This window comes from Balaenoptera borealis, assembly GCF_965194805.1.
Source record: "Balaenoptera borealis genome assembly, chromosome: 11".
NCBI lineage: Eukaryota > Metazoa > Chordata > Mammalia > Artiodactyla > Balaenopteridae > Balaenoptera > Balaenoptera borealis.
In genome coordinates, this window is record NC_138868.1 from 95,403,194 (window position 1) to 95,426,200 (window position 23,007).

General features: G+C 42.7%; 1 protein-coding gene across 6 annotated transcripts in view; it reads right to left on the minus strand.

The window, feature by feature from the left end:
• Positions 1 to 880, minus strand: part of CADM1 (cell adhesion molecule 1) — a 325,103-nt gene extending 324,223 nt beyond the window's left edge. For 5 of the 6 annotated variants that reach the window (XM_082339775.1, XM_082339774.1, XM_082339772.1 and 2 more), the window contains exon 1: positions 711 to 879. In XM_082339775.1, coding sequence (XP_082195901.1) covers positions 711 to 843 — 133 coding nt within the window. In that variant the 5' untranslated portion in view covers positions 844 to 879. Of the gene's footprint in view, positions 1 to 710 lie in introns of all 6 variants that reach the window. The other variant, XM_082339773.1, reaches the window with a different exon arrangement.
• Between the last annotated feature and the right edge of the window lie 22,127 nt (positions 881 to 23,007).

A 23,007-nucleotide genomic window follows, 5' to 3' on the forward strand; every position in this document is an offset into this window, starting at 1 on the left:
CCGCCTCCCCGCGGGGCCGGGCCCGGGGAACTTTCGCTGCCTGGAGCCCGGCCAAGGAGACCCGCAGCCGGGCGGAGGGGGCGGAGGGGCCGCGATCCGGCTGGAAGGAGACACGAGGGGCGAGCTGTTCGTGGACAGGGGAGAAAGGCAGAGCGCGGGGAAAGCAGGAGCGATCAGACAAATCTGGAGATGTCCTGTGGACCAGTGAGGAATCGCGCTGGAGGGGGCCGCTAGTCGGCCATGGGGAGGTTTCGGGGATGGGGAACGGGGCGCCCGCTAGAGAGGTGGGGGCGAATGGGCAGCCCGGGGAGGCGGGAGGACCTGCAAGTTACGGGGACAACAGCGAGTTAGGGAGGGTCCGGAAGGTTTGGGGGGGTGCTTTTGATCCACCCCCTTCCCCTATATTCTCTAGCCCCCGAGCCCCACATTCTCACTCCACTCCGCGCCCCGCGCCAAGCCGGGGAGAAAAGGTGTGGGTGCAGCCATCCCTACGAGCTCTAATTCACACCGAGCTGGGCAAGGGAGAGGAGATTTACCGATCCCCTCAACCCCTTCCATTCTCAGCCCTGAGTTTCCTCTCCACTCTCCCTCCGATTTGGATTTAGAAAGTGGGGGAAGGTTGTCATGGAAACGTTTCCCCCCTCCATGGCTACGGCCACCGGGGTGCCTTAGGAGATTTCGGGGGCCAACAGGCCGGTGCCCACACCTACCTGTGGGGATCAGTGCCGCGGCAGAGAGGAGCAACAGCAGAAGCCGGAGTCGGAGACCGGGAGGCGCCGCCGCCGCCGCCGCCACCGCCGCCGCCGCACACTGGGGTCCGCTCGGCAGCACAGCACTCGCCATGTCGGGCACCTGCCTCAGACTGGCGGCTGTGGCTTCCTCCCGAGCCCGAGCGGACAACTAATGAGATGCTAATGACATGCGCTGGAGGCGGAGTCCGGACCGACCAATCACATCGCCGCGAGCCGAACCCGGCTCTCGGAGGACTCACCCCCTCCCCCACCCCGCCCCCTGGCGCTGGCTTCGGCGGCGCGCCCGCGCCACCTAGGGGCGGGGCCAGGGGGAGGGGCGTATGCAAATATGTTTATGTTAAAATTTGTTTTCGGTTTCCCGGGATCAAGGAAAAAGTGTTCTCCTGGGCCCGTGGCGCACAGGGGCTCCGGCGCCGGGGGCGGGTCTAGCTTCCCGTACACCTTTATTAGGAATGTTTATAGGAATCGCTACATCAACCAGACGACGAGAATCTCCCTAGGAGGCTCCCCTGCCCGGTACGCAGAGTGCAACTGGCCTGGAAACAAAACGTTGCAAATTTCCGTCACTCACCTTGCACCGAAGGAATAGATCTTTGGGAAACGGGGGCTGTTCGGGAGTAGAGAGTGAGAAGGCAGGTCCCCGGATTGACAAAACAATCTGGGAGAAGTGCATGCGTGCTTTGCACGTCCGGCGGAGCGGGAGAGCCCGCTCAACAGCCTAGCGGTAGACTTGGGCATAGTTGGGAGAAAGGAGCCGGAATCGGGATCTGGGATTTTCGAGTCTCTGTGTTTGCGGTAGATTCTCGGGAAAGGTAGATCGAGGAGGGTTGGCTCCGGCTCCCCAGCTTGCTGAAGGTCTCCTTCCTGGCTTTAATGTATATGTGATATATGTGTATTTAATATACATGATGCACATGTATTATTAGATAATTACGATTACACACACTCAACAAAAAATCTTTTCTGTGAAGGCTTCGGGGTGGAGGGCGGAGACGGGGTGTGAAGAGAAGGTCTGCCATCTTCCTCCTTCAGGGCTCAAACCCACTCCTCCCGCCGCCCCTTTGCCCCTTGTCCCGCCTAAGGCGGCTGGGGACCAACAGGTGCTCTGAGCTTCCCGCGTCTCTGGGAGAGGCTTTCCAGGCTGAAGGGACTCGCTTCTCGGACTCGCTCTCCCTCCCCGAAATTGCCTTTGCTTTCTTCTGAGCCAGGCAGCCGGCTCTCTTGTTTGTCTGCTTTTTAATTACTTATTTTCTTCCCCTCTAGAAAATCGTGTGCTCTCTGACCCTCTGTTGCTCAAGCATCAAATTGAAGGACGAGCCATATTAAGTGTAAAGGTTTATAATAATTTAAGTATTCATAGAATGCAGAACAATAAGATGTAGGAAATACAATTTGCATAATAAATATCAATATCACAGCAGCTAAAACAAACCATAACAAATTATCTGTGGCTAAATGACCAAGAGATTACTGAATGTAAATTGCTAAGTCTGAGCTCTAGTCTAGAGGAGCCCTCTGTCCTCATCTTGCTAAAAAATAAATAAATAAATGTTACATATCAAAAAGGAAGTCAAGATCTGCCAACCCACCAAATGAGTTACACTTAAAAACAGCCTCCTATTATCCATTATGCATAAACTAATTTCAAGACTGCCCTGTCTTCACAGGCCTGGATATTCTGCACTGTAATTACAGTCCCTAATACATGAACTGCAGGCAGCCCTCTAGAAGTCTGGAAAGCTCCAGCAGGCAAACAGCACAACATGAGGCGGGAAGCCATCACCACATGGTCACCGGGATAATGTCCAGTCTGCAAAGTCCTACCTATTCTTATCACCTCCAGAAGTAAAGCTACCTCGATCAGACCAAATGCAAAGCAGAGTCCCACCACAATCAGGATAAAAAAAATTGAGGCCATAAGTATGCTGAAAGATGTATAAACTATAAAGTAAGGTCCTATATCCCAGTCAATCTAGCACCCTAGTGTAAATTTATACTTGCTATTATTATTATTATTACTACTTTTGTATTTATTGAGGTCTTATTAAGTATGCTACATGTGTAATCTCATTTAATCCTTGGAACAGTCCTCAGGGCACACAGTATTCTTTCCCATCTTGTATTTTTTAAACACAGAAAGATTAAGCAATTGCCCTAAGGTCAAAGTTTGTAAGGTGCAAAGCTTATGCAATTAACCACTATGCTATACTGGGCCTCAATAAATATTTGTTAAGTGAATGAATAAATTTCACATTACAATGCATGAATAATAAGCATAAGCTACATTTTAACATAAGGTGAAAATATGCCAGCAACTCAGAAACATTTTTTTAAATAACAGGATTGCATTATACTCCTAAGGAAAAGCATTCCTCATGAGGCTGTAGCTCCAAGAGAATCTAGTCAGGCCCCAGTCCTCCCACACTAGGAACACAGTATGGGGACATTGGAAGATGTGGAGTGTTTTCATCTCCCTTCATTCTCTTGGCACATCAAATGAAGACCTACGCAGATTTCCAGTTGGCAAAGAACAACATGGGACATTTCTGTAGGAAATGCTAATGCTGTATGACTTACCTCCCCAGAAGAATGCAGATAGCTTTAGAAATTTCCACCAGAAAATGCCACCCCTGCCAGACATTTAAGGAACTTGCACATCCAATTTCCCAGGTCATGGGACATCTTTAGCACTAAGTCTTCATGGAAACAACCAGAGCTGAAAATTTAGGATAAAGCTGTTGCTACCCTATCCACTAGCCACACTCCTCTGCCACCCTCAGCTCTTTCACACTGAAGGTCTTGCCAAATGATTTAACATATGGAACATGTGAAGAACGTATCAAATTCCTGCATCTGCTAAATACAAGTTATGACTACTCTGGCTTTCTCATAGTAAAGCTCGTCATTTTCTGCTTCGTGCACTAGAACTCCTCCCCAAGTATGAGTTCCAACATTTCTTCCCCTTGCTGCATGAATTGAACCACTTTTGAAAACCAGATGGTGTTTTTGCCATTTATAACTGATAATCAATTGTTTTGTGAATTTAATTTTTCAAGAAAGAGCTGAATAGTCATCAGAATTACAATCTGGGTGCTACTTGTGTTAGAATAAAATTGCCAGAAGCACCAAGAGCCCGGTTCTTTTCTTTTCCCTAAGAAAACTTGAAAGAGCAAAAGAGAAAGAGACCTTAGATTGTTTGCCTTCCCTAAAACAGTTGAGAAATATGGATAAACATATATGAAAAATAAGCATTAAAGGAAGATTCATGCTTTGGGAAATACATCAGAGGCAATCAATGAGAACTAGTGACGTCCTGCTTTTCAAAAATGCTAATTACTTGAGTACCCAGGTATAAAAAGGCCCATTATTAGGGACAAGAAAACAATATTTTGGAGTCAGCATTTTCCTTGCTACTGGATTATTTGAGTACCCATAGGAAAGTGGTTTAAACAGTTTACAAACTGAATGTTTTTGTCCCCCCACCCCCAATTCATATGTTGAAGCTCTAACCCCACCCCCTAATGTGATGATATTTGTAGGTGGGGCCTTTGGAAGGTAATTATGTTTAGATGAGGTCATGATGGTGGGCCCCCTGTGATGGAATTAATGCCCTAGGAAGAGACAACAGAGTTTTCTCTCTCCAACATGAAGGCACGGAGGAAAGGCCATGTGGGCACAACTGGACGGCAGCCATCCCAAGCCAGGAAGAGGGCTCTCACCAGAGCCCAACCATACTGGCACCCTGATCTCAGACTTCCAACCTCCAGAACTGTGAAAAAATAAATGTCTGTTATTTAAGCCTCCCAGCCTACGGCATTTTGTTATAGCCGCCCGAGCAGACTAAAATAATCCCTAGACCTCAACTTCCATTGTCAAAAAAGTTACTAAAATTATAATAAATGTCGGCTTTTAATGGAAAGTCTTCCATAAATTAAAGTGAGTTAGCAGTATGTTAGATATTGGACTGGAGAGACTCTTGGTCTACCTAGTAGACATCTCACCTATTCTTAGGTTATTAAGACCAAGCAACTATCAGTTTATGAATCTTTGTGAAATATAAAGCCAGCTAGATCTATATTTTTAAATGAGTAGTTAAACACTTTACCCACAGGTTTATTCTTCTAGAATCATAGAGTTGACAGCAAACCCTTGAATATCAAGAGGTGAATATCAGTGGGAAGGAAAGGGAAGTACCGAAGCAGGTTGCAGAAAAACTACTACACATACACTAGGTCAAGAAGCAGCCCCAATGGCCATGAAGGGAAATTTGTCATAGGGACCCAAGTCATAGTTTTTTCCATCATTTCTAGGAATATATCCAGGTATACATGGCTGATCCAAATATATATTCATTAAAAGGAAAGAGATGTATAGCACACCCCAATGGAACAATCACTGTTAAGTTGTGGGAATACAAAGATGAATGACAAACTATCTACTGTCAAGGAACTCAGAGTATAGCATGAACAGTGCAATTATTATATACGGTAAGTGTTTTTATAGTATGCGCACACAGCTCTATATGAACAGAGAAGGGGTCACCTATTATACCCAAGAGGCAAGTGTGAATGTCTATATATCAAGGGAAAATTCCCACAGGAGAATGTTCATGAGCTGAGTGCTGGAAGTTGAAAAAGACTCCACGGGGTGGACAAGGGCAGAGGGGGAAGATGTGACGAGGGAGGTCATTTACAAGGCCCCAAAGCTTAGGAAAGCATGGATCTCTTAGGAAAGTTCAGGATCACAGGTCGCCAGAGGACAGGTGGCAAGAGAAGAATCTGGGGAAAATATACAGGGATCGGGGAAATGTCTTGACTGACATGCTTAAGAAGTTTTCATTGTTGATGATAGGTAATGGGGACCCATTGAATTAGGAGAATTTCATGGTCAGATTTACATTCTGGAAAGATTATCTTAGTGGTATCATGGTTTTAAAAAAAGGCCTTAAAATGAACCTTAGATTTGTATTTTCAGCCTTTGAGTAAATGTTGGTACGATTCACCCAAGACAAGTACAAGGATATGGAATAGGTCCATCTGATTGCTTATTGTTTGTTTGGGGGATGGGCAGTGGAAGAAGATGATTTCACTTCAGGACAGCTTGGCTTTGAGGTGTCTTTGAAATACTTAGCCAGGCTATAAGTCTGAAATGCTGGTCTAGAACTTAGAAACTGGGCTGGGAGTCAAGAGCATGCAGGTAGAAGCTGAAGCCAGGGACTTGAGCAGGGGTGGGGCAAGGGGGAAGCAGTGGTTACCTAGCGACAATATATTGAAGGACTTTTGAAAAATAAGCCAGGTGTACCACTCTGATGAACATCAATTATTTAAGGAGTGGATGGAGCTTAGGAAGGAGAGACGTGGGAATGGGGAAAGAATAAAAAGAGAGCTAAATAAGGAAGAGGCAGTGATTAACCGTGTCAATTTCTTGCTACAAAGAAGTAAAAAAGTACATTTCACAAGAATTATCAAGAGTTGATAACAGAAATGAAATGCTGAGGTCCAGTATGTGACCAGTCTGACATCCCATGTAAACAGCTTGATTCAAGTTTGACAATACAAGGAGGCAGATATGTGCTCACTTTACTTATCTTGCCAGTAGGGCAGGAAGATGTGATTTGCTAGTGATTTTCTGATATGGAAGAAATAGCTTTAGAGTTTTTCAATTTGACGTTCAATTTCATTGACACTGACAGACAGCCTTGGGTAGGCTAGAGGGATCCTTGCAACTGAGGTAACTCAACTAATTATCACATGTAGACCTTAGTTTTTATTTCCAAACTAAAATATGATTGGTGATGATGCTGTAAAAGTTCTTCCCAACAATTTTAAAAGTCACGTTATCCTGGTATGATATCATAATTGTCAGATCTAGCTTTGTGATAATTCCATAGCAGTACAGCATAACTTCCCTGGCAGCAGGATTTCAGCAAGATCCATTAAAGACAGATATTGATATCTATAGATTTTCATAAAGCTGCAAATATAAAATAGCCATATTATGAATATGAGATTGTATCACTCATGCTGCTAAAAGATGACAATGGCAATATAACTTTTGTAATATGAGTTGTAAACAGGACAAGTTCTGAATAGAAATTGTCTCGATCATCTATCTTGCAGTCCCAAACAGGAAAAGTTTTTAGGAAAATGGTCTCACAAACCCATCCTTGGAGTCTTTTGATGGCCCTGTCCAAGTTTTCATGTTTGACCTTCTGATCTCAAATGACACGCAAATCCTTCAGCTGCATTTTGAATTGATATTATACTTTTGTTTCTTCTTCTTCCTGGTTATCCCTGCCTGATTAATGGGCTACTTCGAGATTTTGTATTTTTGCACCGAAGTGCCCATGTTTATTCATTCTTCAAACTCTGTCAACTTAAATCAAATCATCATCTGACTTATAGCAAACAACCAAATCCTAAATTTTCAAAGGACTACATGTAGTGTAGCCACGCAGGTCAACATTAAAGCCAGTGCCTGCCTAAATCCCATGTAACTCTTTGAAAATGTAGGGGTTTGTCAAAAGGGTTCCAGAAGAAGAACAATCGTCTTACTCTTTTGCAGATTTAGGTAGAGCTTTTTTTTTTCCTTTTTTAAAAGTTATTTCAGCTCTCCAAGGATACGCTTCTATCAGCTAGCAGGAACCCTACGTGGCGCTTTGAATGTCTTCTTTTACCTGTCCACAGAGTGAAGAACTGAAGTTCAGTTTGTTTAAAGATCATGTTTTGAAGAAAAGCAAGACTTAATTTCAATCTTTCATGTTTGTTGACAGCTTTGTCACTTCCTAAGCTATTTCTCTAAGACCTTCGTTACAGTACTAATATCTCTCTCTATATTTTATTTATGTGGCTCAGTCTGTGATGAATAACACATTTATGCAAAAATCTCAATATATCTACAAGGTACCAATACATAGAACAGGCATACTCTACACACTGCAGTTAATAAAATGCAGTAAAAAGCATACAGTTTCAGAGGCAATTAGTACAGTTCATGACTTCACTTATTAAAAAAAAAGTCCTGATAATTTCTAATAATTGTTTTTTATCTTTCATCTAAATTGTTCCTCTTGTCTGTGTCAGCTTTGGCCCAGAAATAGGATTGCCACTGGGGAAAGTATACAGCTGCTGCTTACCACACTAGGATGAGGAAGAGAAATTAAGGATCAGGACCCTAGAACCTCCTACAGTCTGCCTTCAGTATCTGCAGATTCTGAATCTGTGGATTCAACCAATCACTGATCAAAAATATTCAGGAAAAAAAATTCCAGAGAGTTCCAAAAAGCAAAGCTTGAATTTGCCATGTGCCAGCAAAAATTTACAGAACATTCACATTGTATTAGGTATTATAAGTAATCTAGAGATGATGTAAAGTGTACAGGAAGTTATACACAAATACTACACCATTTCATATAAGGGATCTTTGTACCTAAGTGGGTCCTGGAACCAGTCCCCCATGGATATCGAGGGATGACTGTACTTTTCTTGGAGAGATACTCCACGGGAAAGTCAATTACCAGGCTTCTCAGTTTGTACCACCAACATGAAGGTTATGTTTTGCTTGCTAATGCAAAGGAAGGGAAAATCCTATGAAGTCAATTCAAACTTGGAAAGGTTAGCAATTCCAAGTTGGTAAGGTCTCTGGCATATTAGCCTCCTAAAGATGCACTTTGTAAAGCAAGATCATCTTAATATCAGACACCACCAATTCACTTCATCTGCCTCCATTCCTGTTTGAGCATGACACCAGCCCAAAGGGGAGGTTCGCAGTCATTTGTCCAGCCCTCCATTTCCAGGCGATGCCAGTGGGTCTATGTTCTTCTCCTAAAGGATCTCCCAAGGAGGCAAAATTTCCAGGGAACCTAGAAACATCATACTCGATATTGAAATTACTCTGTCCTCTCTTCTCAAACTTACAAGGTATCCATCACACTTGTATTCAGCATAACAATGTTACGCTGGTAAATTACATATGTTCAACGTCTACTGCAAATAGAATTTCTGGTTTACAATTTACAAAATTATCTCTTCCACCGTCTGGGTTTGCACTGTGGCTCATGCAGGGGCTTTTACTCAACATGTGTTTTGTTATGAAGATAAAAAAGAAAAAAGAAAAAGCCCTCTCCTTCCTTTTCCCCCTCCTCCATTGTAAGCGCTAATAAAACACGTCTTTTGATTTAGAAGAAATCCTGTTGAGGACCTAAAGGCGTGTCATCATGGAAGCATCACTTTTTCATTATCTGCTTCTTTTCCCAATTGGCAGTGCTTTACAGTGAGCCATATCCTTTTGAAACCAATGATAAAGAGGTATTTGGAATAAACAGAAGAGCCCCTGTCAATGAATCCCTCAGATTACTAGGGATGGTAACTTTTAAAGCCAGTTCCTAGGAACTCAGCCTTTTTATCTTCGAGTATTCAAAATTAATTTGCCAAGCCATACAGGTGGGCTCTCTCCCCTCACTAAAATCGTCTTTAAAATCACTGAAGTTTAGACTGTGCTTTCCGTATGGAAACAGAGGGGATGGTATTTCTAGTGTTTCTTCTCCTTCTCCTTCTTCTCCTTTTTTAAAAAACTGGATCATTGATTTATTTTGAATAATTGAGAAAAGAGATCTGTTTTTGCAGAGGGCAAGAGGGCTGCAGCTAAAGCACAAACATCTAGTACACAACTCTAGCTCAACTCAATTACCTGGGGTCTGGTGAGACTCCAGCCTGCCCATTTCTGTCTATCGGAGGCAGGCTAAAAACCTCCTAAATGGAACTGGTTTGCAGAATCAGGTTACAATGGCCAGTTCCATGTTCTCATCGTTTTCAAAAGATTGCTCCTCTACTTTTGAGAGGCATTGCAAATAAACATGATGAAGAAAAGAAAAAACTCATCTCTTCTCTGGAAAGACTCAGCTAAAGAGAACTTAGTATTCTTTTTTTTTTTTTAAATTTTTATTGGAGTATAGTTGCTTTACAATGTTGTGTTAGTTTCTGCTGTACAGCAAAGTGAATCAGCCATATGTATATATATATATATATATATATATATATATATATATATATATATATATATATATATATCTCCTCTTTTTTGGATTTCCTTCCCATTTAGGCCACCAGGAGCATTGAGTAGAGCTCCCTGTGCTATACAGTAGGTTTCATTAGTTATCTATTTTATACATAGTAGTGTATATATGTCAATCCCAATCTCCCAATTCATCCCACCCCTCCTTCCCCCTCTTGGTATCCATACGTTTGTTCTCTACATCTGTGTCTCTATTTCTGCTTTGCAAATATTCAATAAGTTCATTTGTACCATTTTTCTAGATTCCACATTTAAGCGATATTATACGATATTTATTTTTCTTTTTCTCTTTCTGACTTACTTCACTCTGTATGACACTCTCTAGGTCCATCCACGTCTCTGCAAATGGCACAATTCCGTTCTTTTATATGGCTGAGTAATATTCCATTGTATATAGGTACTACATCTTCTTTATCAAAGAGAGCTTAGTACTCTTGGTCCCTACTATTCCCACAAAGCTCCCTAAATCAGAATCGCTGAAAGGACACCAGGAGAACAACCTAGAAGTCACATTAGGAAGATCATTACTATAGCCCCCTACTCGTTACTAAATAGTCTTTTTTTGTATTTATAAGATGTCTTTTTAGGTTTCCAATCCCCCATAAAATGCATCATTTTAGACACTTTGCATTTCGGTTAAACCCTCGACTCTGGAAGGAATTATCATTTCTCTGAAGGTTAGTTGCTCATTCCTTTGACTATTAAGTTTGCTTATTAGGGTGAAAAAGTGAAATGGACAGCAGGAGGAAATTGATATTTTAGAACACTATATGCCAGGCTGTGTGCTTGTTTGCCTTACATATGTCATGTAGTCTCTTTTGGAGGCTCTCCTTTTTTGTCCTACACTGATAAGTATATCATACAAAAGCCCTCTTTGGCAGAAAAATTTGAAATAGGCTTATTTAGATCCTAAAAAAAGGTGAAGGGGACTTTATTTGAATTTTTGCTGAGGGGATTCAGATTGTCAAACTACGTCACTGGATATATCACTGGAAATATGGATATAAGAGAAAATCTGTATTCAAATGCTTTATAACTATTTTTCTTTGGTTAGTTTGAAATGCATTTTGACAAAGGTGTACAAATTTTAATCAAAGCTGAGAAACATGGAATAAAAGAGAGAAGCGTAAATATTTCCCTCAAGGGTTAAGATAGTTTTTCCTAATACCTCTTTCCATGAAGCTCAAAAGTTAAATGGTCCTGCCTTCATCTTCCTTTACAATTGCTTTCCTGGTATTTTAAAATTAATCAGTCAAGCAAATATATATTGATGAATATACTACGTTTGGCACTAAGAAAGATACGAAGTGTACAAGACATGATATCTTATCTTGAAGAATTTATAATTGAATTAAAGAGGCAAGATCTGTGGAAAGTTAACTAATAGCTCAAGGCAGTATATGAAAAGCATCTGATATGTAGAGGGGAAAAAGCTAGGCAAATATATTAGAATCCTGTTAAGTGATTTCTTATCGTACAGATATAGTTACTTCAAGAACCTGCTTATATTCCTTATACGAATAAAACGAAAAGACCTTACATAACATAATTGACCATAAATGCAATCAAACTTCAAAAAACATTACTATACTTGTACATTCAAATGATATACCTACTGATAGTGATGCCTTATTATTCTGAATTGCCAACTTGAGAAAAAAAAATCAGAACTGGATGCTAAATTTGCATATGATTTCATTTCATAGAAAAAGGTACCCTCTCCCTTCCTACTCTTTTCTCCTTCTTTCCTGCCAATCAAAAACCTGAAGGACATTGTAGTAGGCTGATGAATGGCCCCCCAAAATATCCAGGTCTTAATTCCTGGAACTTCTGAATGTTCCTTCACAAGGAACTTTTACCTCCTATGGAAAAGTGGTCTTTGCAGATGTGATTAAGGTAAGGATCTTGAGATGGGGAGATTATCCAGGTGGGTCCTAAATGCAATCGCAGTTATCTTTATAAAAGGGAGGCAGAAAGAGATGTGACATACACACAGAGGAGGTGAGGCAAAGATGGAGCAGAGAGAGATTTAAAGATGTTGGCCTTGAAGATTGGAGTGATGCTGCCACAAACCAAGAAATAACAGCAGTGCCCAGAGGCTGGAAGAGGCGGGGCACAGATTCTCCCCTGGAGCTTCTGGAGGCTGTGCAGCCCTGCCAACACCTTGATTTTGACAATGGACTTTTGGCCCCCAGAACTGTGAGGAAATAAATTTCTCTTTTTCTAAGCCTCCAAGTTTGTGGTGATTTGATACAGCAGCCTCAAGAAACGAATACAGACACATGTTTATTGAATGTTCTCTATGAGTCAGTTACTCTATATAAAACATCTCATTTAATTCTTGCAACAACTGAGTAGTAGTATTATTATGTGGATGAGAAAATTGCAGCTCAGAAAGGTTAAGCAGCTGGCACAGATTTATCTGACTTCAAAAGCCCATGCTCTTTGTACGATACCATATTTTCTCAGCACCTTTCTTTTCCCTTGATTGGCAGTCATGCTTGTGTCAGGGTAGGATAACCCAGCCTGATGTGAAATGTAACCAGCTTCAACATGTACATGTGTAGATTTCTTTCCTTTTGTCTGCCTCACAGGTTCCATTCTAATCCAACACATACACTCAGATCCTGACAAAACAAAAAACACCATTGCCTTCTTGCTGTGGAAACTGACAATGATTTGGGGCTGAGAGTCCCCCTTTGGAACAGGTCCTTATGGCTTAACCCTCACCTGGCTGGAAGAGTTGTGTCTCCGCCCCAAATTGCAAAGTTCCTCCTGGCTACTGCTGCAAAACTCACCTATCTGACGCTGACGGTGTGCATTGCTAGTTAACATTTTGGCAAAGGAGGTTTTCTAATAGAGGAGAGGGCTGAGGTGGGGGGGGGGGGAGTTAATTTCATCTCTGTTTCCTCTTCCTCCCTTTGATGGCTGCCCTGGCCTTTGAAGTTGGGTAAATACACAGCATGGTGGGAGGGGATGCCAGCTGCCCAGACGCCACTGGCAGGAGACTGAAGGGCTGTTGCCTTCCCTCCCCAGCCTGGGAGGTGTGCCCTGTGGCAACACTTCTTCCCTGGGGTAATTCACATGGGGAGCTGTCAAATGACAAGTCCCAACTGGTACGCTGGTCGTGAGGCTCAGCTTTGGACAAGGGTTTTCTGACTCCAGAATTGTCTTCTCAGATGATATTCCCCTCTTGAAGTCATCATCTGTGATGTCAGGAAAAAGAGGAAACCCTCCCCCCCCCGACCCCCGTCTCTTTCCTTTTGCTTCTTTACCCCCACTTCTCCCCACCACCCTCTTTCCCAATCCTTTTGAAGTTTCTGGGGCTGAGCTCCCTATGTCTTCTTCTTTCTTTTCTAATAAACTGTAAACTGCTGCATGGCCTATTCACGCCACAAGCACCCATCAAGCACCTACAGTATATAATGCCATGTGTTAGGGTTTGTACTGTCCTAAGGCTTAGCTTGGTGCCAAAGAAGTGAGCCACAGCGGCTTCATGGAAGGGGCAATGAGAAGGAGCAAAGGGCTGTGAATAGAATCCAACCTAGCTTTTCTTGCAGGAAAAAGAAAAAACCTTTCAGAGGACTGCTTCCTATTAAAGCAGGCACACCTAGATCCCAAAGATTGCAATGAAAAAAACCCGCACAAGAGACAGTTGGACTGTGCTGACAAGATGATTGGAAACAACCAAAGCTGGAGATCAAAGAGTGGAAGGAAAGCAAAATCAAATGCAAGAGGGGAAACTTTTGAAAGGAAGAAAGCGATGGAGCCTGGCGTGAGTCAAGTAAAGACTCTGTGAAAGGCTGAGGAGAACAGCCCATGCTTAGCAATCCACAGCTTAAGAGAAAAAGATGATTGAAAACCATGTTTTCTCACAAAGGAGACAGGCATCCGCCATGAACAGGCTCAGGTAGGAACTTCTGGGGCCCTGTCACTGGATTCTATTCGATGCCATCTTTCTTGCCTTGGGGACTCAACTAAAACCGCATCTTTTTCCAAGAATCCTTTCTAACTTAAGGAAACAATATTACTGTTGCTACTATGTCTATTAAGAATAATGATAATAATGAAAATGTACTGAACACTTACTATATACACACCAGGGTTTATGCTGAGAGCTCTATCATGTCGAATATTATGTATAATAGTGAAATACTATTCTTATCCACATGTCCTTAACCGCAGATAAAGAAAGTGTGGGTTGAAAATACTAAGTAGTTTACCCAAGATAACCATTAGTAAGTGGTGGAACCAGTTAGGAACTTGTATGTCTAATTCTGAAGTTCATGTTATATTGCCAAATATATGGTAAACAGTATGGATGTACGACACACACACACACACACACACACACACGTGCACACGCATACACATTGTACTCTCTTTAACATCACCCTTATGGAGATGGTTCTCGACAATAGTTCTTTGCTTCTCTTCAGATCCTCTGATGTCATGACCTGCCTTCAACCAATTTCTTTCTGTTACTCTTTCTAGAAATGTTGGTCAATTGTCCCAGGATACAGTGATACTTATCATGGCCTCCATAACATAAAAAATATCTACCCATCTGTAATTCTCTGTTTTCTGGACCATTTGTTTTAATGCAACTTGATCCTCCATGAAGCCTTTAACACTCAGCATAATAGTCATCTTCTCTTTTCCCAAGGTAAATTCAGTACTAATACATGCACAATTTTTTCTTGGTCATTAAGGTTCAAAACCAGAATACAAAATAAATGGCAAGGAGACAAGCCAGGGTTTCCCTGGTGGTGCAGTCGTTGAGAATCTGCTTGCCAATGCAGGGGACACGGATTCGAGCCCTGGCCCCGGAAGATCCCACATGCCGCGGAGCAACTAAGCCCGTGCACCACAACTACTGAGCCTGCGCTCTAGAGCCTGCGAGCCACAACTACTGAAGCCTGTGAGCCACAACTACTGAAGCCCGCGCGCCTAGAGCCCGTGCTCCGCAACAAGAGAAGCCACCGCAATGAGAAGTCCGCACACCACAATGAAGAGTAGCCCCTGCTCGCCGCAACTAGAGAAAGCCCGAGCGCAGCAACAAAGACCCAACACAGCCAAAAATAAATAAATAAAATAAATAAATTTATTAAAAAAAAAAAAAGACAAGCCATAAGTTTATCCATAGGACAATGGAGAACTCAGTGGATGAGTATATTGCAGTCTGGTGCCTTTACAGTCGTTGGCTGAGAACAGACCCTCTGCCATGTTAGCTCAATAGTACTCAGTTTCTCTCAGTCTGAAACAGGCATCAGAATCACCTGGACAGCTTGTTAAAACACGGATTGCTGGACCCCATCTCCAGAGTTTCTGATTGAGTAGCCTGGAGTGGGGCTCTAGGATTTACATTTCTAACAAGTTCCCAGATGCTGCTGATCTGGGTGCCACATTTTGAAAAGCACTGGTGTCAAGAAATGGACTTATATACCTATTTTAGAACTAATAACATAACCAACCTGGGCTGCATGGGACAGTGTTATATGGATATATATATATATACACACACACATATACATAATATATATTATATATATGTATATCACAATATGTGAACATGTATGTATAACTGTCTAAAGGATGTTTGCTCAGATCACTTCTTTTTATCCTCATAGCTTCCCCATGAAGTAGCATTGTAACATCATGTATCTAAGGTCAGACAGGCTTTAGTTTCCATACCCAATTTTCCCATTTCTAGCTCCTTTGGGCAACCCAGTTTAAGCTCTCTAAGACTCATTTCCTCACTCTAAAATTGAAAAATATGAGTGTGTACTTTGTGGTGTTGTGAGGATTAACTGAGATAAAGCAGGAAAAGTGCTTCCCACACTGTCTGACATTTGATAAATATTCCACAAACATAGGTACCATTGTTCTAGTCCTAAAAGAATAAGGAACTTGCTCAAGGACCCCAACTTGCTGGGGGCAGAGCTGAGCTTCTTGAATTCCAGGCCCTGATTCCCATTTGGGTGATTTCAGCACGTGGCAGATTCTTTAGGCAGATTTGGGGATGATGGTACCTCGGTTAATGAAGCCTCAGGGAATGGAGCTCTTTTATTTCACATTTTAAAAACAAACAAAAAACCCTTCATATGTCATTTGAAGAAAAGCTGCATGTATTCACAGCTGCCCATGACAAAAATACCTCTGAGCACAGCTTCTATTTGTCCCTTCCCAGTTGAATGTAAATAAGGCTCATCCTAGGCAAATCTGTTGAAGACGAGGAGGATTCCTTTATTCCACCTCGGTAGCAAATGTCAGGCGTGCTCTTTCCTCCCTTTGCCTTTCAAAATAAGAAAGTGTCTGCTATCAGTCATTTATCGGTAGATTGACTTTAGTGTGAATGAGCTGCAATATATAATCACATTTGTATTTTAAGGCTTTCATATTTAATTACGAGAACCAAAACTTTTTATTCATTAACATAAATTTCAGGCATTAGCTGGCAGACAGAGAGAAATGAAGGAGGTTAAGAGAACCCTGGACTATCTTCTCTGTCTCCCTGAGATATTGGAAGGATGAACTGGGAACTGTCAAACTCTTTCCTCCAGACCAGTGACTTGCTGGGGAGTGGGATAAGACGGGGTAGGAGGAGGGGACTCCCAGAATCTCCATAACCCATCCTCCTGTCAAGTTCCCCAAGTAAACAGAGATGTAAAAATCAATGTGCTGCAAGGTCAACAGAATTTCAGGACAAGTCTGCAGACCCCCACTCAACAAGATTGCCATCCGTACACCCCTTCTTTATAGAAATTCTGAAATGGTCACCATTCCAGACCATTACTCTGTCCTCTCCCCTCCCTTGCATCAGACTCCTTTCTCCAGTTTAGTATGTGAACTTGGACAAATTACTTAGCCTTCCTGGGTCTTAGGTGCCTCAATTTTGAAATACAAATAACATCTCCTTCATTGGGAACAGCAGAACAATAGGAGATACCATAGATAAGGCAGAACAGAGCCTGCATGTGGTGGGCACTCAATAAGTGCTTATTCATTCATTCCGTTTGTCAGTCTGCCATTTGTTCAGCCATTGAAATAAATACTGTGTGCATCTGCTATGAGCCAGGTGTTAAGTTGGCCACTGGAAAGACAACGATGAGCAGGGCATTGGTCTTCTCCCCATGACACACATAGTCTACTGCAGTGGTTTCAAGCCTGGATATATTTGCATCACAGCCTCTGGTGGAGGGAGCTCTTCCTGGACCGCACCCCAAACCTCCTGACTTGGAGTCTCTGGGAAGGAAACTGTTTTATTAAAAGCTCCTCTGGGCTTCCCTGGTGGTGCAGTGGTTGAGAATCTGCCTGCTAATGCAGGGGACACGGGTTCGAGCCCTGGTCTGGGAAGATCCCACATGCCGCGGAGCAGCTAGGCCCGTGAGCCACAATTACTGAGCCTGCACGTCTTGAGCCTGTGCTCCGTGGCGGGAGAGGCCACGACAGTGAGAGGCCCATGCACCGCGATGAAGAGTGGCCCCCGCTTGCCACAACTAGAGAAAGCCCTCGCACAGAAACGAAGACCCAACACAGCCATAAATAAAATAAATAAATAAGTTAATTAATTAATTAAAAAAAAAAAAAAAAAACTGCTCCTCTGATCTTTCTGGTGTGTAGCCAACATTGAGAACCACCCTGGGGGTTCACTCTCTCTCCTCCCTTCCCCTGCTTCTCCCACAACATTAGATCTGGTTCTTCCCCATCCTTCCTTCTGCCCCAGGGAGATGGCATAGTTTAGGTATTCTGATCCATTCTTTGTTATTTTAGTTACTATTTTATATTTTAGTTAGTGTTTAATATTGTTTTGCCCATAATCTTTGTTGTCTAGTATCTTGGCACACGTCCCTCCACTGCCTGTATACTTCTATATCTGGTAATAACGTTTACGACAGAGAGGTTTGTCATTGTGACGCGTCTTCGCTGTTAATAATGGTTGAGCCTGTAGATTTAACTGTGTTGTCTGAGAGCTACTGTTTTTCTAGAGCACCAGTATTCCTTCCTGACCCTTTGCTCCCCAGCTTCAGGTCTGACCACAGCGGCTGGCTTCCTTCAGCTCATATTAATTAATGTAACAAATTGTGGCAGTTTGGAGGTCAAGTTTCCCATTTATATCAAGATAGTTACTGGTTGGCAAAATACTATCTTTGGGTGCCAGAGGCCTTATGATTACTAAGTTCATATCAAGTGCTGTAATTATTGTGATGATTTATCACTCAAAAAACCCTTGATAGTACAACCAAGTCCTTCAAAGATCCATCCAATTTAGCTCTGAATCAATACCAAATGTTATCCAAAAGTCAAGTTCTGTTGTAAGACACTAGACCCATGACTGATCAATAGACAGATAGACAGATGTGCAGGCTATAGCCTGGTCAGTTATAATTCTAAACTGCCAGTTTAAGAAGAAAAAAAAAAAGGAGAAGGAAGGAAGAAAAAGGTTAAAATCCCTAGATTGGATAGAATGAGCTGAAGTGTTTTCAAATGGATTTGAGAAACTGAACTATTCCCAGGCGGAAAGATAAAATGTGAAGCTGCAGTCAGTCTGGCTTTCTGGCTTTCCTAACCTTTTTACTGCCAGATAATGAGGAATCAGCTATAATTTAGACACAGTATTCTTTTCACAGATTATATTGAAGTTTGGGGGTGGGGGACAGAAAGGGGAAGGGAGAGAGACTCACTTTATATCTGGCATCATCTTTCTCCAGCAGAAAAAACTAGCGTGCTCTCTCCAAGAACCACCTCAGGGGAGTGTGGCCCTCTGTGTGTTGTTGTTCCAACTTCCAAGTCAAGAGGGTACGTGCATTGGATTTATTACAATTGGAAGAAAAGAAATTGTAATCTGTATGAGCCAACGACATGGAGCCTTATAATAAGAGAATGAAGGATCGTTTCACATTTAAAGCAAATTAGATTACTGGGGTCAAATTCTTCAGTAGAGACATCATGTCTTCTGAGTGATGCTTGTATATTTGACATCTTTTCCCCTCCTCCAGGTTTTGCATTAACATTTAAATTTTTTAGAAACATATTTATGGAGTGAAATAAAAAAGCCAAATAATGAAAGGATGGGAAAAGGAGAATAATTGATCCATGTGCTGAACCAGAGCTTGTCCTCACTGACGTCTAGACCTGAAAGGCACCTCACGAGATTGTCTGGTCAAGTACCAGGTGTCTAGGTAGGAGCACACCAAGCCATTGAGGAAAGGGTGTCACATGTTCAATTTTTTCATGGAAGGAGATTTTCTAGCTTTTTCACTTGCTGGTTCTGATATTCAATCTCTAAGCAAGACCGAGAGAGTCTATTTGAACACTTGCCTTACAATTTAAGACTTTGCCTCTAATCTGTCCTTTTCATTTCATTCATTTCATGTTCTTCAAAAACACCTACCGCCCACATTGTTCTGACCTGGGATATTGCCCGTAATTCAGCTTCGCTCCCAACCAAAGATCTTCCCCATAATATCATTGAGCTTTTAAGGAAATGTATGAATTGACATCTATATGTGATAAATGCAACATGTATCCATCTTGCTATAGAGCTGTTCTTTCTGTTTCTCACCAAAATGGGAGCCAGTACAGCCCCCGTCCTTCAACCCCAAGTCTAGCTCTGCACCCCTGCCCCCATCCTTGGCCATGATCCCAAGCTTCTTGGGGTCTATCTACTTCTTTTCCACTTTCCATTTCTTATGTCTCTCAAGAAATTGGCAAAGTAAGAAGAAAAAGTCTAGTTCTAATCCAGCCCTGGTCTGTGACTCATTGAAAACTAAAATAAAGAATTCAAATTCAGTTCTGGTCACAGAATGAATAGGGTTTGGGAGTGCAAAGATGAAAATGAATAGATGACATTTTCCATTCCCCTGCAGTTAGAACAATGGGTGGCTGAAAGTTTTCCTCTTCGAGCTCTAAGTCTGTGAGTATAAACAATACTATTTGTCTTCTATCTAATGGTCTCAACACACCTTGTTAACACGTCTCAATAATTACCCCATTGCAGAGGCAGAGAGTGAGAGATGGTAATTAGGAATTGGGCCAAACTGTTCTCAGCAGTGGTGGTCAGAATTAGAGTCAAGGCTACCTACTCCCCCAGACTATTTATTTTCCAGCCAATTCATCCCAAATGGACCTCCCTTGCCCCTTTCACCAGCATCTCCCTTGAAACACATATGGGCCAAGAAGACCCACAGTCACTTCTGGAATAGTAATTTCTCTGCTCCTAAGAAAGGTCTCTCTGGAGATTCTTTGTGCCAAGTGGAGGTTTAGATGATCCAAACATTTAAGTGCATATTGATTGCAGTCAGATGCTGTACTCTGACCCGCCTCTCAAGCTCTGGACTGTATTTCTCTGGAATACTAGCTTTTATGTATTAACCTTCTACCAGCTCCTCATGGAACAGAGCAGAGACCAAAATTAAAGGCCTGGACAAGGGTCAAAGTTTTACCTATGAAGCTGTGCTGGAGCTTGACCTTGAGACTCAGTTTTGCATCAACACAATATTACTACGGATTCTTTAAAGAATCTAAATAATTGGCAACCGTTCTCCTTAATTCACTCTTGTTTTGTCATTCTTCTTTTTAAAAACAAATCTAAGGGAAAAAAGACAACAGAAGTACAGATCTCTCTCTTTATTAAGTTGTGAGGTTATGATTTACTCACATCCAACTCTTGTTGTGGGAAGGGTCGGGATCCCCAAGGAATGCTGACTCTGCAGACAGAAGGAAGAAAGGAGCTTTCAGCATGGAGGGGTGCCGTATCACAGAACCATAAATCCTTGATCTGCAAGATACATTAAAAAATCATCTGGTTCCGCCACCTGCGTTCGGACAAGGAAAGACATCAGAATTTCCTTTTGTCTGGGGGGAACTGGGATCCAGAAAAGGTAACTGGTTAAGCGATTTACCCAAGGTCACCCAGCTAGTGTCAGAAGTGGCCTCCTGCCACTGCCTCCTAGTACAGTGCTGGCAAAGGAGAGCTCAGCTCATCCACAGAAGGGTTGTAAATATCTGTTCCTTCATCAGAAACCAACTACCTTCAGGCCAGATGGCTAGAGTGATAAAACTAATATTAATTTTTTCCAAAAAGCTCTTTTTAGAATGAAGAATGGAGCTGTGCAATTGAAAGCTCTGTCCAAGAAACATGAGATGCACACAGGATGGGCTACTGTCAAGGACAGGCTGTTAAGGGGCCCCCAGGAAGCTTCATGGACTTCAAACCAAATTATTAGAGTGATTTCAATCAGCAGATGGGATTCCACAAACAATAACATTTACAAGGTAATCTCCATTCTAAGAAATTGCCGTTTCCCAAGAGCCAGTTGGTGGGAAAGGGTAGAGCCATCCCAGGGAAAATGCACCTGCTTCTGAATATCTTTCCTCCTTCAATCAGCTTTTGGTTCAACACACACATAGAACACATTCTTGTGCTTACCTACACACACACAACCACACACATACGTAAGCACATGTGAATACATAGGACCCCTCAAACGCCCACAGGGCAGCTCATTGGTAGGATCTTAATCATTGCATACACATGTTTCAGACTGGCTCTACCACTAGCAAAGAGCAAAACAGTGCCGGGCAGTGGTGTTCCCGTATCAAAGAACAAAGTTGGAACTCCCATACAATTATATTTGATCACAGTAGAAGGTGAAATCATTAGATATTAGCGAGGTGCAGTGGAATAAAAATGATGTGTTAGCGGGGGTTCATTACACTGTATTTTCAGAGCCAGGAAGATCAATGCGTTCATGCATCATGAATTAGACTCCGGCTTTAGCCTTCCCTGCTCTCCGGAAACCCAACATGATCTATCACCAGCCATACATCACCATTTCAGGATTGCACATTAACGAGAAAGCTGCAGTTTCCGCCTGTCAAGCTGACCAGCTGCCTCTTTCTCTGCAGAAGGGGGAATATTTCTGGTTCAGGATTTTACTTTTGAAACAAAAAGGGACCTAAGAGGTCAGTGTCAACTGGACAGTCACACAGTCTGATCTTCGTGTTGTCCCAATACTCCAGCTAATAATCCTGTCCCTCCTGGCTTCTGACCATCCTGGATCCAGGCTGGCAGGAATTCGCCGTTATGGCTTTAGATGTTACACAAGGACATAGCCCACGTGACACATCTAGGGTCTCCTGGGGTATGCTCTCTATCCCCTCAGGGTCTGCTTAATATCATTGGGTATATTTAGAAGTCTCCGAGGGAGATTCAGATGTTACATTTCCCCCCTTCTACACCCACTGCCCCTCTATCCTCCCCGCCCCCACTTTCCCCCTTAATAGAGGCTCTCATCACCCAGCAGTTTGCCACTAACACTTTCCCTTCATTTATCCTCAGTCCACCTCCCCTCCCCGCCTGCCTGACCCCACACCTGCCAATGCGGCCCCTCTTCCCTGCTGGTGTTCAGATACCCGCAGACATTTCCGATCGCTGCTTTTAATCGGCGTTTAGCCCGTCTGTCCATATTTAGTTCTTTTAATCTCTCCTCATCATTCAATCCCTCCAGTCTCTTCATCATCTTTTTTTTTTTTTTTTTTTTTGGTGTGTTGCTCTTTCTTGAGTTTTATCTAATTTGTCTACATCATCCTTCTGGCTGTGACATGCCCACTGGCCCTGAACTCCATCACTGCAGGAAGAGCGGCTGGTAGGGCCTTGGTCCACCCTTCGCTTCTCCTCCAGCCTTTACTCAGGTCTATTCCTCACCAACAGAAGAATCAGGAGAAGTTTGGGGGTGAATTTGGGCTGGGAAAGACCTGCCCCTTCCCTCTGTAGCTCATTGCTGAAATACAGGTAAAGGCAATAGGAGAGGGGAGGTCAGAAGAAAAGAGACTGAAGTTAAGTACATGGAAGAACTTCCCAAGGTCTTTCCTTGGGGAACAGAAGAGACTGTGACCTCATCAGCCTGGACTCTGGGAGAAGGAGGCTGTCACAGGTCCCACTGTCCCCTCATTTCTAGCTAACAGGGTTGACAGTGAGCATCAGGGTTGATGGCTTGGGGGCCGTGATCACTCTTGGTGATCTGGGGAAACCATCCTCCCCTGATAATATATGACATATAACAAATCTGAGCACCTGGAAAGGAGTTTCCAGCTCCATCTACGAAGATGAGTTAGAGCTGGCTGAGGCCTTGAAGAACCTTGGTTTGGGAGGTCACAACTTTCTAAGGAACCTTGAACT